We start from the raw sequence: 15,016 nt of genomic DNA on the forward strand, positions 1-15,016 counted from the left end.
CCTGTCGGCCGGTGGTGCAGCCAATGGTGAGGCCGGCCCTGCCCTGCAGCCAGGGGAGGACCCCACACTGTAGCAGGGGCAGAGGGTGAGGATCCTCCCCAGAGGAGGAAGGAGCAGCAGGGATGGTGTGTGATGGACTGACCACAACCCCCATTGCCCTGTGCTGCTGGGAGGGAGGAGAGAGAGAAATGGGGAGCAAAGCTGAGCCTGGGAAGAAAGAGGGTGGGGGAGGGAAGGTGTTTTAAGATTTGGGTTTAGTTCTCCTTTTACTCTGATTCTGATTGATAATAAATTAATATAATTTTTTTCCCCAAGTTCAGTCTGTTTTGCCCATGACAGTAACTGCTGAGTGACCTCTCCCTGTCCGTGTCTGACCCACGAGCCTGTCGTTATACCGTCTCTCCCCTGCCCAGCTGAGGAGGGCAGTGACACAGCAGCTTTGGGGTGGGCAACTGGCCACCAGCCAGGGTCAGCCCACCACAATGTTACATCAGTTCCCAGCTTAGCTGAAGCCTTGAGGACACATCTGAAATATTCCTTCATTTCACAGTCTTTGAAACACTCTTATCACCCAAATTAAAGGATAAATTGAACAAGACTAAGATTTCACACCAATCTCAACAGGATTGCATACCAGAAAGTCTTTATAAACACAAAGATATGTTTCAGTATTGCACTGAATTGGTGTTCCACAAACATTTATGTATTTTTTCTTGGCATTCTTTCCATAGTGAACTTGATTCTAACATAAAACATCCAAAGCTGGTGTCTCTCTTTAGAAGGCGAAGTGAGTAACAAGGAAGCACATATTTCTCTGAGCTTCTCTTAACATCCCCAGTACCTCAGGGTTAAGATGGAATAGTCAACATGCATGCGATCGTGCGAAATTCTTCAGGTCAACTAGAAGTCTCCTACAAACCAGGTGAAAGTATTTTCCTCTAACAGACTCCCTAAAAACTTTGCTGGAGATAAGACATTAAGCCAGAATCACAACAGCATTTCCTTTCCTTTTCCACCACAAACCTGGAAGTTCATACTGACTTCTTAACCAGAACAAAACACTTTTTTTTTTTTGTTCTGATGTCCCTAAAGAAAATATAGATCTGGGGACAGCATGGATTCAGAACAGCTTTTGGCATCGCAGTGCACAGTCTGGATCCAGGCTGCCGCTTTTTTCACATGACGACTCAAATCAATTAATTTCCCACACCTTCAACCCTTACCTGGGTGACAAAGGAGACCTCCTGCCTAGCCCAATAGCGCCGAGTATTCCAGAAGTCAGTCTCTCCTCAGCCAGCTGACTCTGCCTGCCCTGGATTGACAGCAGTGTCCGAATAACAGAGTCCATCAGAAGGGTGTCCTCCTGCTCCATTTGGATCAAGGATAACTGCATGGCTTTATGCCACCAAAGAAACAGCTTTGACTCCTCCTTGGCTGAGCTTTAAGATTTAAAGAATAAAACGAAATATAAACTAAAAAAGTCAGAAGCATAGGTTAAGAAGTTTGTATCCCTCCCCATCAGGCCCATGAAGAATTCAGATGGGTAATTAATGACAGCTAACATTACTATACGAGGGTAGCGTAACTACCCTACCCCACCAGTTACAACACTGCTGCAACTGCTATTGTTAGGGATTTGATGCAGACACCAGCTAGCAGGTTTTAAGGCCCTATAAGAGGACAAGGAACACTGCTTCCTGTAAAGCTTTACAGCTGAGAATAAATGATACTGCAGCCGTAAGTGGATTTAAACTTGTCTAAGACTTCGTATAAAAGCAATGAAGCTGTATCTCTACTTTTTTGTTTTTCTCTGTGCACCAATAAAACACTTCAGGAAGCACTAGCTGTTGTTCCCACAACAGTTTAGACTTTTAATGTAACCTTCCAGAAGAGGAAACATTAAAGTTTTTTGTTGAACAAAGCACAAAGCGAAGTTCCCCCTATGGTATTTTTAATCTTTCCCTGAACAGTTTGCAGTTTAAGGTAACAAGCTCAGATTTTCCACATAAAGCATCAGCACGAGTTTCCTGCATCAGACTATCCTCACATTACTCCACCCGGTCATCTCCCATCCCAGGCACCCTCAGCTTTGATGCTTAAAGCAAGGTTTACTTTTCGGTGTATGGTGGCTTCACTGCCTCCCTCACACTTTGGCAATCAAATTACCACGGTACGTACTAAAATGAAAGTATTCTTTCAATTTCCAGAAATGGCGGGAAAGTGCATTTTCCCAAAACGTTCTTGCTCAGCAAATGTGAACATTATCAGCATTAATATGGAAAAATATTCATCGCACTTGCTAAATTCTGGCAATTACAGCAGCTACTGTAAATACAGTTGTTACATACTTAAAGGACAAGGTACTATCATTTTGACCCCACTTCTGTTAAGCTACCCATCCTCACCCCCCAGAATGCCGTTATCCAGTAAGCTGATTTTCAGCAACACGGGTCCCAGAATCTGGGCACCCCACCAGATCCGCTGGGTTCAGAATGGGTGCAGAGCTGCTGACAGTCACCACTGCGCAGCTCTGAACACCAGGTCTCCCAGAGCACCGAACGGAACATTTCGCGCTTAACTCATCCCACCTAGTGGACACACTGGAAAGTGGAACCCACAGCAACCTGGGGTTTGCTTAATTTTAACTGGGGAGAAATCCAGGTTGCCACTGAAATCAAGCTTCTCCGGCTGAAGAGTGACCAAAACCGCACCAGAAGCACTGAAGCAAATCAAACTCCCTCTCACAGTTGTGGTTAAACAGAAGTGTTGGCACTGGGGTTGGGCAGACACCCTAATAGTGGATATAGACGGACTGGCCGTTTCATCCAGCGCCCTGGTGAAATTAGCCTAATTAACCTAGCCACCTAATTATACCAGCTATGCAACGATACCCTGATTTAAAAGCCAAGGCAGCCTCAGAAGCCGTGAGTTTCATACCTTGGGTACACCTGATCCAACCATTTGCTGATGGTTAGCAGGATTTTCATTTCATTGGCAAGAGTTTGGTCAGTGTTTAGGCACTGCAGCAGATAGACATAGAGGGTCAAGTAGCTTTCTAAAGACAGACACTCCTGCAGGAATTCTTCCATGGTTAGCTCGGGAACTTGGAGGGAAGCAAGTACAGGTCCCCAGCCTAGATCCTGGTAGTAAGGACAATCTATAAAGAAAACAAAAGGATACAACAAGTGTGTGAGTAAACAGCACTTCCTAAAAACTTGAACTACTTCACTGCATGCCTTCATATTACAGAATTCAGGCTATTTTCGCTGTTTTCCAGTGATCAATTTGTCACGTAACTCTGATGGAGAGAAAAGCTCCATTATCATAGGTCCATCTCCTTGAGGTCAAGAAGAGAAAATATTCCCAGCATTCAGTCAGCATTAAATTTCCAAATCTAAACAATGGAATTTTAAATATTTCCTTCAGGTGTACTGAAATCTGACTGCATAAAATGTGGAAGAAACCAATACGTAGTTCCACAAGGATTATGTACAAAGAAACCCCCACCTCCCCCCTCTAAAAAATACCCCACACCACAGAACTTCAGAGTATTGCCAATTAATAGTTTCGGGTTTTTTTCTTAAATCAGCCTATAGAACACTACAAGAGGGGACATAAATACCCATTTTGTCCTCCTAAGACTGTTTATTTTTTAAAAAGTCTTCCCCTTTAGCTAGAAACGTGGCAACCAATACACTAAGCAAATCAGTCTTCACCGAGACAGATACAGTTTTTAAGAAAATACACAAATTAGAGTTGAAAAACCCAAACTGCAATGGCCTAAACCTTCTACACCTAGTTACTACAGCATATATATGTGTGACACTCGGGAGGTATCAGATAGAGAGAAAGGAGCTCTGATTACGGAAACCAGATTACAAACCAGTTCCAGTGCTGAGCAGCGTGAAGCTATAGGGATTCCGGACAATGCGTACGTGATGGGCACCCCAGACTGGTCAATGTTTGAGGCAAGCAGCAGCAGAAGACTGGCTCCTACCTCCACTGAAGTAAGCAGTGATACAGGCTTCTGTCATCTCTGCCATGTGACGCACAGAGGCCAGGCTCTGACACGCGGCTGTGAGAAGGGGCATTGCCAGCAACCCCCGCACTTTACTCTCAATCCACTTCCGCAGGCTCCCCCGTAGCGACTCAGCTGTGGTGATGGTGGAATTGTTCATTATCATCAGCGTTTCAGCAAAGAGGCTGCTGAGGGCCATGTGACGTGTTTGCAGATCCATGTCTGAGAGGCAGAAACAAGAGAACCATGTCAGTAAACGGATGCCAGAACCTAAACTCAACTTCACCGCTGAACACTTCTATAGATACTGGGGAAGCCTCTGCTCATTACACACCTCAATTCCTTGCCTGTACTTAGGGGACTGCAGTAAGATACCCATTTCTCTCAGTCACCTCCCTTGATGAGACAGTTCATCACTCATTAAGCGCAGACAGCTGGTAAGACTGTACAGCAGAGTATGCTGGAGCCCATCTTTCATCTAGAGTCTTTCACCATGACTACAGTGCAAATAAATTAAATGATAAAGCATGTTTACAGTCTCTAAGAAAACCTGGGTATCAAAACACGGCTTAAAACACACCTTAGAGTGAAGCAACTGAGATTTTAGATGATGCAATTTGAAACATGAGAGATGAGTCCTGAAATACTGTAATCCCCTCAACGCATTTCCAGAATTCTAGATTTCCTGCTAATCCCGGTGTTCAGCCGCAGATAACTTTGAAACCACCTCTTGGCATTGCCTGACCATGTTATCATGGGCCAGATGTAACAGTACCCTCAAAGCACAAACGTTTCCTGCGCTTGGCTTTTAAAAGCCTAACTACAGAGTAGACCTTTGCACATACTGATGAAAAAAAGCCAGCATTGGTACAAAACAGAATCTTCAAGAAACATCAGGCATAGTAGAAAGAAAAAATTTCACACCGTTACGACACAGGGTTGTGCACAAAGGGGGATTAATCACTGGAAAAACATCACACAAAGAGGTGGAGACCTCCACGCTTGTGGATATTTGGGAATTCACCAGACAAGGCCCTGAACAAACTGATTTAACTCTGAAGCTAGCCCTGGTTTGAGGAGGAGGTTGGATTAAAGGCCTCCAAAAGTCCCTTCCAAACAAAGCTATTCTGTCTGTATCTACCTAAGAAAACCAAAAGAAGAAAGAAAACCCCCCAAAGGCATCCCTCATGTCACAGCTCTCCAGTAAGGAAACAATCTCTTATCATAGACCAGCCAAGAAGGATGATGTCAGGAGGTTAACTGACTTGCCTAAGGTCACAGCTGGTTTCACAGCCCAGACCCACTTCACAGGCTGCAGACCACTGAGCAGGACCCACCCCCAGACACCTGACACAGGGGACCACCAGATCTCCCAGGACAAGCCCTGACGTAGCACCTGTAGAAGTCCAGCTTTCTCCTCTCCGGCTGTTGTCAACAGAAGGTGCTGCCCCAGAAGCTCTTCCAAAACACCCTGCCAACCCTCTCCAAGCCTCAGAGAGAAGCTAAAACTGATACAGACCACCACTTTCCCACCACTCCACATGAGCCATCCTCCTGCCCTCCAGAGTCTGGTTGAGCAACACCTACAAACACGTGCAGGGGTGTACGAAACAGACACGCTTCTCTTAGCCTGGAAATCCTGTTGCTGACTATAGAGCTGTCCTACAGAGCTTCCCCAAGTAGCAATACAAGTACCGAGAAACAGTTACCAGTGTCATAGGTTTTCGGACACTATCTGCTCGCTCTTGCTAGCACACCTGTGGGGTCGTGGACAGGAAGAGACAACTTGTGGCAAGTATTCTGGTGTAGCACAGTGAGACTATTTTGTCTGATTTCATCTGAAGTCTCGGTTACACAGACGAAGCTTAGGATGACATTAGTACTAAAACTGAGATCAATACAAATGCTGTGGATGTGGACAGACCACACTGTCAGTGTACATCAACAGAACATGAGCCAGCATGTGCCCAGGTGGCCAAGAAGGCCCAGAGCATCCTGGGCTGTGTCAGTAACAGTGTGGTCAGCAGGAGTAGGGAAGGGACTGTGCCCCTGTGCTGGGCACTGGTGAGGCCGCACCTCCAGTACTCTGTTCAGTTTTGGGCCCCTCACTGCAAGAAGGACATAGAGATGCTGGAGCGTGTCCAGAGAAGGGCGACGGGAGCACAAGTCTGATGGGGAGCGGCTGAGGGAACTGGGGTGTTCAGCCTTAAGGAGGCTGAGGGGAGACCTGATGGCTCTCTACAGCTCCCTGACAGGAGGGTGTAGGGAGGCGGGTGCTGCTCTCTTCTCCCAGGTGACTGGTGACAGGACAAGAGGAAATGGCCTCAAGTTGCGTCAGGGGAAGTTTAGATTGGATATCAGGAAAATATTCTTCACAGACAGAGTGGTCAGGCACTGGAAGGGGCTGCCCAAGGAAGTGATGGAGTCACCATCCCTGGAGGTGTTCAAGGAACATGTAGACGTGCTGCTTGAGGACATGGTCTAGTGAGTATGGGGGTGTTGAGTTGATGGTCGGACTGGATGGTTTTACAGGGCTTTTCCAACCTCAGTGACTCTGTGATATTTGCATCATCCTTCATTTTAAAAAGGATGCAAATGCCAAATAAAGTAAAGATTAAAAAAACTAGACAGCCAAGAAAAGAATTCCTGAAGCTCCTGTATACTGGTCAGTTTTACTAACAACATAATGCCTGATTTTTCCGCTGGTTCTGTCGCTCTTGACAGCTCTACGGGGTAATGTCCATAACTTCTGTTCTGTGCTAACATACCACCTACATGTACATCATCAAAGCAACATGCCCTGCTGCCCGTAAGGGAGACCTTATAGTAAAGCAAGTAATTACAAAGTCACAAATGTTCCACAATCCACACAGTAGAATAAAGGATCCTGACAGCTTTAAAGTAATTTGGCACTTCTTTAACACAAACCTGGAGGATTAAAGATGAGTACATCATCCAGCAACTTGGACATTTCTTGTTCCAAAGCGGTAAGAGTGATGTTTCCACTTTGTCCTAAGGTGCTGAGAAATTGAACCATCTGGTGAATGTATGCTTGGCACTTCAGTGTTGCATCCTGATAACGAAAATTAACATCAATTAGAAAACAAAATCATGCCTAGAACGCTTTCCATACTCCGTAATATGCAAAAGCAGAACACTGTGAATCAGAACAGCTCAGCCACACTGCAAAACCAGTTCAACTTACAAGGTGGATGTGACTATCTGAAGATGCACCAAAGCCTGCTGACATTTTCAGGAGCTTCACTATCAGTTCCGCTGAAGAATCCTTAGCAAGGATAACTGAGGGAGGGTAGTGACTGTTGCAGTAGCTGATGACGCTCTGGTACGCTGAAAAGCCCACAAGCTGCCAAGGAAGGGAGCTGGTCTGTCCAAGAAGATTGATGAGTGGCGATTCCTGAAGGTTTAAAGACATCAGTCTAAGCTGTTTGAAATTAATATTCACAGTTCACAATACTGGAAGGAAGCCCAGACACCAAAATTTGAAGGCGACGGAGCAAAAACCACACAGAACTAGATGACCACCAGGAGTCTGGCTGGAAAGCAACTCCTCATTCAAGCAGCAAGCCAACACACCTATGTCACCTTTGGCACTCACATGCCAGTACTCGGTCTGCTGCAGCGGCTCTAACCAAGCACAGAAATCAGTGAGAGACGTTAAAATTGGACATGTAAACGTGCAGAGACAGCTAAAAAGAAATGGAGAGCCTACAAGGTAAAGTCACTTCAGTAGAGGTTGTTTTTTTTTTTAAAAAGGCATTAAAAAGATATTTTTTTTAAAAAATCAATCTAAGTTCAAAGTAGAACCAGTGACGTAAGCCAGGCCCCTCCACTTACCATTCAATGAACTATCTATTAACCTGGGGGACTCCTCAACTGCTTATTCCTATAAACACTATCCCGAGCAGTTCAGCACCCAGCAGTGTCCACCACTGACACAGGCAGTGCAATGGAAAAGTCTCTGCCTAGAAGCAGCGTGGAGTCTACCTCAGCTACCACCACCCTCTTCCTCAAGGGCTCGTATACATCTGCAAATCAAAAGGGCTGACCGAGGCACCGAGAAGCACCAAATTTCTACACATTACAGAATGAACAGAGTGGAATTGTGTTGTTGGCCAACAAAATCTTTGCTCTGACTTTAAGGATCCAGAACTAACCCAAATCAATCTACATCAGCAAGAATGTGGCACTGATTACATCAAGTACTGCTCAAGTTACACATCGGGCAGAGAACTGAAGAGTTTGAGATTCAGGTCAAGGTGTCGCAGGAGCGTTCTGGGAGGTAAAAACCCAGTGACAGCGCGTCAGTTTAACACACTGCTGGAGGGTAGGAAGGAATTCCTGAGGCTGACTCACACAATGTACCAACAGGTATCTTTTGAGGCTTGAGAAGCTTCTGATAAGCAAATACATTCAGGTCAAGCACACGAACTCCAGTAATTTTCCTAAACTGGAATACAATACTGACCAAAGGTGACATCCTGACACAGTACATTCTTGGTAATACCACCTCTACTCTGCATGTGCTTATAACTAAGGCTCTCCAAAACCAGCAAAGAGAAAACAGACATTTAATTAAGGGCTGTCCTAACAGACAAGAAAGATACACTATGCAGCATCCCATATTTAATTATGAAAACAACTGCACAGTAGTTTCACGTGTTTGGGATTTTTTTTTAAACATGAATGAAACTAACATATATCTTCATTTTGGAAAGCCAAAACCCAGAGAGTCATTTCCTAACTCCACGAAACATCCTCCCTCTTCCCAGGAAGTGGCTGGACATCACTTGCTTATGGGAAGGAGAAAAGCACTATTTTCTTTTCCTTTGTTTCCGCACACAGCCTTTGCTTTATTAAACTGCTTTTATCTTGACCCACGAGTTTTCTCCCTCTTGTTTCCTCACCCCTGGCCCTGTCCCGCTGACAAGGGGAGTGACAAAGCAGCTTGGTGGGCACCTGGCATCCAGCCAAGGTCAACACACCACACTCACGTAAGGACTGGCCACCTTCAGAACATCATTGGAGGAACTGTCCTCGGCATGAAGCGCTTCAGAGATCATCATTCTCCAAGTCAGAAAGTTGCCACAGCCTGTGCCCTTGCCAGCAAAGGATGATTCTTCTTCCAAGACTGACAGGTGCAAACCTTGTCAAAAATTACCTCTTTGCCTATAAGTTGTTCCTCCTTTGCCAACAGGACCATCATATACAGCAAACAGACAATCATGTTGTGAGTCTGAGGATGAGGGTTGGGATTCCAGGCATCAGAGAGGACACTGACCCAGTTTATTTCACATAAAACATAACCCAAGAATAAGAAACAACACTTGGGGCTGCCTCTTTCGATCTAGGAAGGAGAAAGAAAGAAAATAAAAAAAGGACAGGGACATAAAACAATGTTAAGCTATAAATACATCCATACTTTTCAACTCTTCAGCCAACTGTAAATCCACAACAGCGTTTTAGGTCAGCAGAGGAGCAGATACACTGCTTAATCGTTCTGCCCCCCAGCCAGTACAGAACACCAAGCCACTGCAAACCAGAAAGAAATAATTTATTACAAAACCCTTTGCTGCACGATTGTATCTATTCCTCTTCACTCTAAGACCAACTAAAACTCTGAGCCTGTTTAGAACTCATGAAGAACACATCCCAAACAGATAAGCAGCAAATCCTGGTGCATTTCCACACCTGTCTGCAGGTTTACGTTGTCTCAGACAACTTGGAAGTGAGAACAACTCGCTTCCAATAGTGAAACATATTAACTCTAACTAAATAGATATATATGCAATAAGTGAGACATTCAGATAGGGCAATGACAGATTTCAAAGACTGCCAGCTTTACAGCTCCCCAAAACTTTGTACAAGAACAGCACTCCCTCACAAAAATTATCAGTCAAAAAATGAGCTGCTGTGAATACCACGACAACCTTTAAAAGCTAACTTGCTAAAGAACTGTCTCCAGCTCTCCGGTTATTTTCATGGGCAACACTGATTATGAACTTAGTTCAAGAGACACCAATGTACTCACTTTAAAGAACTCTTCCATAAGCATCTGGTCTGGATGCATTTCCTTCCATGGAAGCTTTCTGAACTCGGTATGGAAAGCATAGAGAATAAACTCAGGCATTCTGGGGGCTGTGCAGTATTTACAGTAATACATTAGATGTAACCAGAGAGCCCCATGGTGGCTTGGCAACAGCTTATCTAGATTCAAAGAAAACAGATGAATTAACAGCAGAAAAAAAAAAAATAGGGGAAGTCTGACTACAGTCCAATTTTGAAGATGAAAATGGATGCAAATTACACTAAAACACATTAGTCAGAAAAAAAGTACATTAAACGTGTTGATTTGGTGAAAAAAGAAATCTGTAAGTGGGGAATCTTACGATTTCACGTCCTTCCTTGATCTTTTGAAGAGCTGCTGGACCATAATCTGAAGTTACAATGTATTCCTTCCATGTAGAACTTCACTGCTTTTATGTTGGGCTGTTTCTTGGTTGGTTGGTTTTGGGTTTTTTGTTTTTGTTTTGTTTTGGTTTTGTTTTGTTTGTGGGGTTTTTTGCAGTTGTTGTTTGGTTTTTTTTAAAGATCTTATGTATCATTAATTTTTTAAAGCACACAATAACATGTTCTTTTTATTATTGATTTTTACAGGAAATGTTTTATTCTAGTTCATCCCTAAAAGTTGTTAGGAGGTGTTGTGAAGGTATTTCTTTTATCCACTCCCACGTCTAACTACACGTTAGGTGCAATAAGCAATGCTACATAGGAGCTCAAAATGATCAGTCCTGGAGGTTAAATTACCCCCAAGACTAGCTGTTGAAACACATGTTCTGTTCATCGTGACATGTTACTGTGTGGGAAGAATGTACAGACCTGGAATGAAGTCACGCACTTCTCACGACAGCCCATTCTCTTTTGCACTCCTTCACATTTACTTTATCTGACAGATAAGCATTTACCAACCATGTTATCTACCCTTGCCAAGGGAAAAAGTTGCCTTTTAAAGATGAAATAAAGAAATGCTCCCGGTACCACCTCAGTGATCACCTTGGCTAAAAGTTCCTAGAAACCAAACTCCCCTTACATCCCACACCTCAGTCAAAAATCTTTTTTGGCCTGACAGAACAGAAGGAGCGTGGACTTCACCCACCTTTAAAGCTCTCGTGCAAGAGCTTGATGCAATCTGTAAACAGACAGACCATGCTGGATGCTAGAGGAGCGTCGCTCTCTAACCAAGGGTAACAGTGCTGGTTCCTTAAAAGAAGTGAAGCAACACAAATGTCAGTGCTGAGTTACCATGAACATATCACAAACACTTAAACGATCTAAATAATCTAAAAGCACAGTAAATCAATACAGCAGGTATCAGTAGTCTTTTCGTGCAAGCTCAGCTCTTCAGGACTGCCTGTTTCTTCCTTAGAAGAGACAGATATTTTAATGTCACACCAAAGATCCATGATACCACTGAGTCAGCAGAGATTACTAGTTTGATACTTCAAAACTGAATTAAATACCAAAACACAGGAATTTCTGAATGACAGCACATACTACCTACAGTCAACCTTCCAATTAAATGCTGGAGGTGCGCTCACAGCTCAAAAAGCTTTTGGTTTTGGAAGAAAGTCAAATTTAAGTGTGTAACATTATAAATAACTCTCCGTGAGAAGACAGAGGTGTACAAGACGGTAGACCATCACAGGGCTGGTCCAAGGTTTCTTTACATACCAATGGCATTTGGGGCTGTATTTGGCATTTTTGCTTTTAGAATAAGCATTCATCAGTATTAATGAAGTTAAAAAAGGAATCAAATTTAAATTCGGATGTTTTCAGGACTAAGTGCAATCCATACTTTTCTCACCTCTGCCTCCTGACCAGCACTTGGTTATATTTCTTGTAACCAAAATAATTCTTCAATCCCAGTCTTGGAAAATCTGACTTAAGGAACTCATTAATTAGTTCCATGATTACCAGGGATTTGACAAGTCACAGCTATTTAATGGAATGTCACAATACAGTCATGAATTAGGAAAAAAAACCTCAAATAACAGTAAAAGCCATGCTTATAGGGTTAAAGTCCTTACTTGAACAAGAGATTTCATTTTAAAATGCAATATATACCTTGCATCTTCTTTATCCAAGACCAGTATCCATGGTTTAAAGAGTCCAGCAATGACCGAATACAAGGACTGCAATGCTAGAAGAAAATAAAATACAGAATTTGCTTTTTCCCCCCCTCCAATTAGCAACAGTGAACATATGACACTTTTCCAAACTTGAAGGCAACATCCTTTGCTTATTCCAACATTGAGTCCGTTCTTCCCGGTCCAATAAAAATTTAACATACGATATGCTTATTTGTAACTCTGGTTTACAATATGATAGTTTTAAAAACAATCATAAGCATTTTGCATTGTTCGGGTATTTTATCAACATCACTTTAACACATCTTTCAGATTACCCCTGCAATCATTATTCACATTTTAAAGCTGCATGTAGTAAAATAAAAGGTGTTTTGGCAACTTCCTCCAAATCAAAATCACACCGAGATGAAACTCAGTAGTCTCTCATTCCCAAACCTCTGCTCAGTGTTGTTTTTTTTTAATTTGAAGAAAATATGATTTCTTCATAAAATAAATGTAAAGGAAGCTCAAACGTAAACAAGCTTCCTCCAACAAGAATAAAGCATAAAGTCCCAAATGGTTGCTAAGTAGCATCAACATATCCCATCTGTATTTTATCATTCTCATCACTGCACAAAATGCAGAGCAACAGGATTTTATTGTATATTTAAATGATCTTTACAGAGGAAATTAGAGAAACTGAGTGCCTGTTTTTAAGTAATTTGCTTTCAAGACACATTACCTGCTAGAATTCTGTTGCTGCCAACAGGCTCTTGGGCTAAACAGGCAACTTCGGTATCAATAAGTTGTTTGACAAGATACTCTAGAAATTGATTCACTTCAGCCACGTAAGGACTCCATTTTGAAAAAAGGCCAAAAGTCCTGAAGTCCACTGAAGACAGACGGAGTTTGCAGAAAGATGTGGAAAGCCATTCTATTGTCTCTTTAACCTATAAAAAGAAGGAAACTATTAATCAGCTACAGAAAGACTGCACAGCAGTGTTACTCCTCACCGATGGACATCTGTTTCAGCTGTAAAACATAAAATCAAGCAGAGAGGAACCCACCTGTTCTGGAGAGAGGAGAATTTTTGCAGCATCCAGCAATACAGGACTTTCAGCAGAATCACTTTTCTTGATGGTTCCCTGTTCAGTCACCGGTGATCCACATCCCAAAGCTTTAAGTGATGCCTTCCAACAGTCAGGACTTAGAAGCTGCTCTGATGAGCCTTGGGAGAAAAGTCAGGGAATGGATTTGTGAAAAATCAGGAGAAGGAAGGATATTAGTCCTCTTCTCAAGACAAATTAGGAAAGTTGAAATTGGTTCTCCCTACTGCATTAAGAAAAAAAAATAGGTAAGGCATGAGCTTGAAAGACCGAAGTTTAAAGGTGAGAAATATCTCTAATTCCCAAACATAAGTAATTTAATATTCTCTTTTGGCATCTACGTGTTCTCTTTTTAGAGAGCTTTCCAGAGACTCACTACATCCATGGCTGCATCCAGCATTAAGAGCGAGTTCGTGCCTCAGCACATGTGACTGGACAGAAAGGAAGTACTTTTGGTCTCATTTTGGAGTCACAGCAGATTATAGGTAGTATCTAACGTCAACCAGGACATGTTCCACACCAGTCCCAGCTCCCTGTAATTCCAGTTCTCAGTTTGACATTGAAGGGTACTCAAGAACAAGGATACTGCACTACAGACAGTGGCATAATTATCAATTAATAAGTGTTTCCATTAAAAGAAACCTCTCCTCCATCCTTCCGTGAACTGGGCTGAAAATCTGTTGTCACTAATGTGTGCACTTTGATCTACAGAAGAGCATTTCTTTCTAGCAGAGATAAAATACGTCTAACAAAAATGCATCACACGGTGTCTACATGCAGATTTATGCGTGTACTTTTTTAAAAGTTCAAATCATTCTGTATTTGCTGCTATCTAACTCTACTGCACACAGTTAATCTCTTTAGGCCAGAAGAGTTCCGAACGAAAGGTTTAGCATGCACGGTTTCAGATACTCACTTTGCACGAACAGTCTTAGAAAATCACTATAGTGATCAGGGAACTGATACAGGAGAAGGTTAGTCCAATGCTTGCAGAAGATATTAAATGGCATCAAAATATCTTCTTCAGGTTCAAGGCCACATGCATTGAGAGCCAAGTGAATAGACTCCAGAAGCTTGGTACGTTCAGACAGAGGTGGCTTAGCAACATTCAACCACTGCGTAAGGTCAAACTAGAACAGAGGACAGGAAGCATTTGTAAGCAGAAGCTTTAACAGCCACAACACCTTCAGGAGAAGGGAGAAGTTGTCAGGGGAAAAAAAATCCTGACTTTTTTATATATTCCAGAAAAAAACAGTAATTTGCACTTCATCAGCCCCAGCTCAAAACCAAGGTACCACTGTCTAAGGTTACGATTCAGCACACTACAGAAGTCCCTGAATTTATGAAACAGCCCTTAGCAGGAGTTCTCAGATTCACAAAAATGCGTGTGAATTTCCACGCTTCAGTACCACTGCAAAACAAACATTTGCAAGCATCAGATGGGCTCATCTCGGTAGTCCATAAAATTTTCAAGTGGAGGTGCAAAGCTTTCATAGCCTCTAGGCCACCTGTTCAAGACCTGGCTCAGCCGGGACAATGCCAAGCTGTCACACCCAAAACAGACAGCAATTCACCGCTGTTAAACCCTGTCTGTGTGTAATTAATGAAGAGAATCAAAGAGATACCAAAGCCTAAGTATAATAATAATTTCTCCTCTGACAGTACAGGTAGGCAGTATCATGCAGCCCTGAAACAAGAGATGTGCAAGTCACTCCTACCTATGTTTTAAGACAGGCAGGAAGGGCGGG

At 42.9% G+C, this 15,016-nt stretch overlaps 1 protein-coding gene across 1 annotated transcript in view; it reads right to left on the minus strand.

Annotated features, from left to right (window-relative positions):
* The window catches only part of EPG5 (ectopic P-granules autophagy protein 5 homolog (C. elegans)), a gene marked incomplete at its 5' end in the record, with an annotated part of 47,237 nt that overhangs the window by 2,048 nt on the left and 30,173 nt on the right, over positions 1-15,016 (minus strand). Inside the window, 12 exons of the mRNA XM_010160165.1 lie at positions 1,224-1,439; positions 2,938-3,157; positions 3,998-4,240; positions 6,947-7,091; positions 7,224-7,433; positions 9,198-9,383; positions 10,068-10,243; positions 11,193-11,296; positions 12,161-12,236; positions 12,905-13,112; positions 13,230-13,390; positions 14,185-14,398. Coding sequence (XP_010158467.1) covers positions 1,224-1,439; positions 2,938-3,157; positions 3,998-4,240; positions 6,947-7,091; positions 7,224-7,433; positions 9,198-9,383; positions 10,068-10,243; positions 11,193-11,296; positions 12,161-12,236; positions 12,905-13,112; positions 13,230-13,390; positions 14,185-14,398 — 2,159 coding nt within the window. The remainder of the gene's footprint in view (positions 1-1,223; positions 1,440-2,937; positions 3,158-3,997; positions 4,241-6,946; positions 7,092-7,223; positions 7,434-9,197; positions 9,384-10,067; positions 10,244-11,192; positions 11,297-12,160; positions 12,237-12,904; positions 13,113-13,229; positions 13,391-14,184; positions 14,399-15,016) is intronic.

This window comes from Eurypyga helias, unplaced genomic scaffold (assembly GCF_000690775.1).
Source record: "Eurypyga helias isolate BGI_N326 unplaced genomic scaffold, ASM69077v1 scaffold7621, whole genome shotgun sequence".
Lineage (NCBI taxonomy): Eukaryota > Metazoa > Chordata > Aves > Eurypygiformes > Eurypygidae > Eurypyga > Eurypyga helias.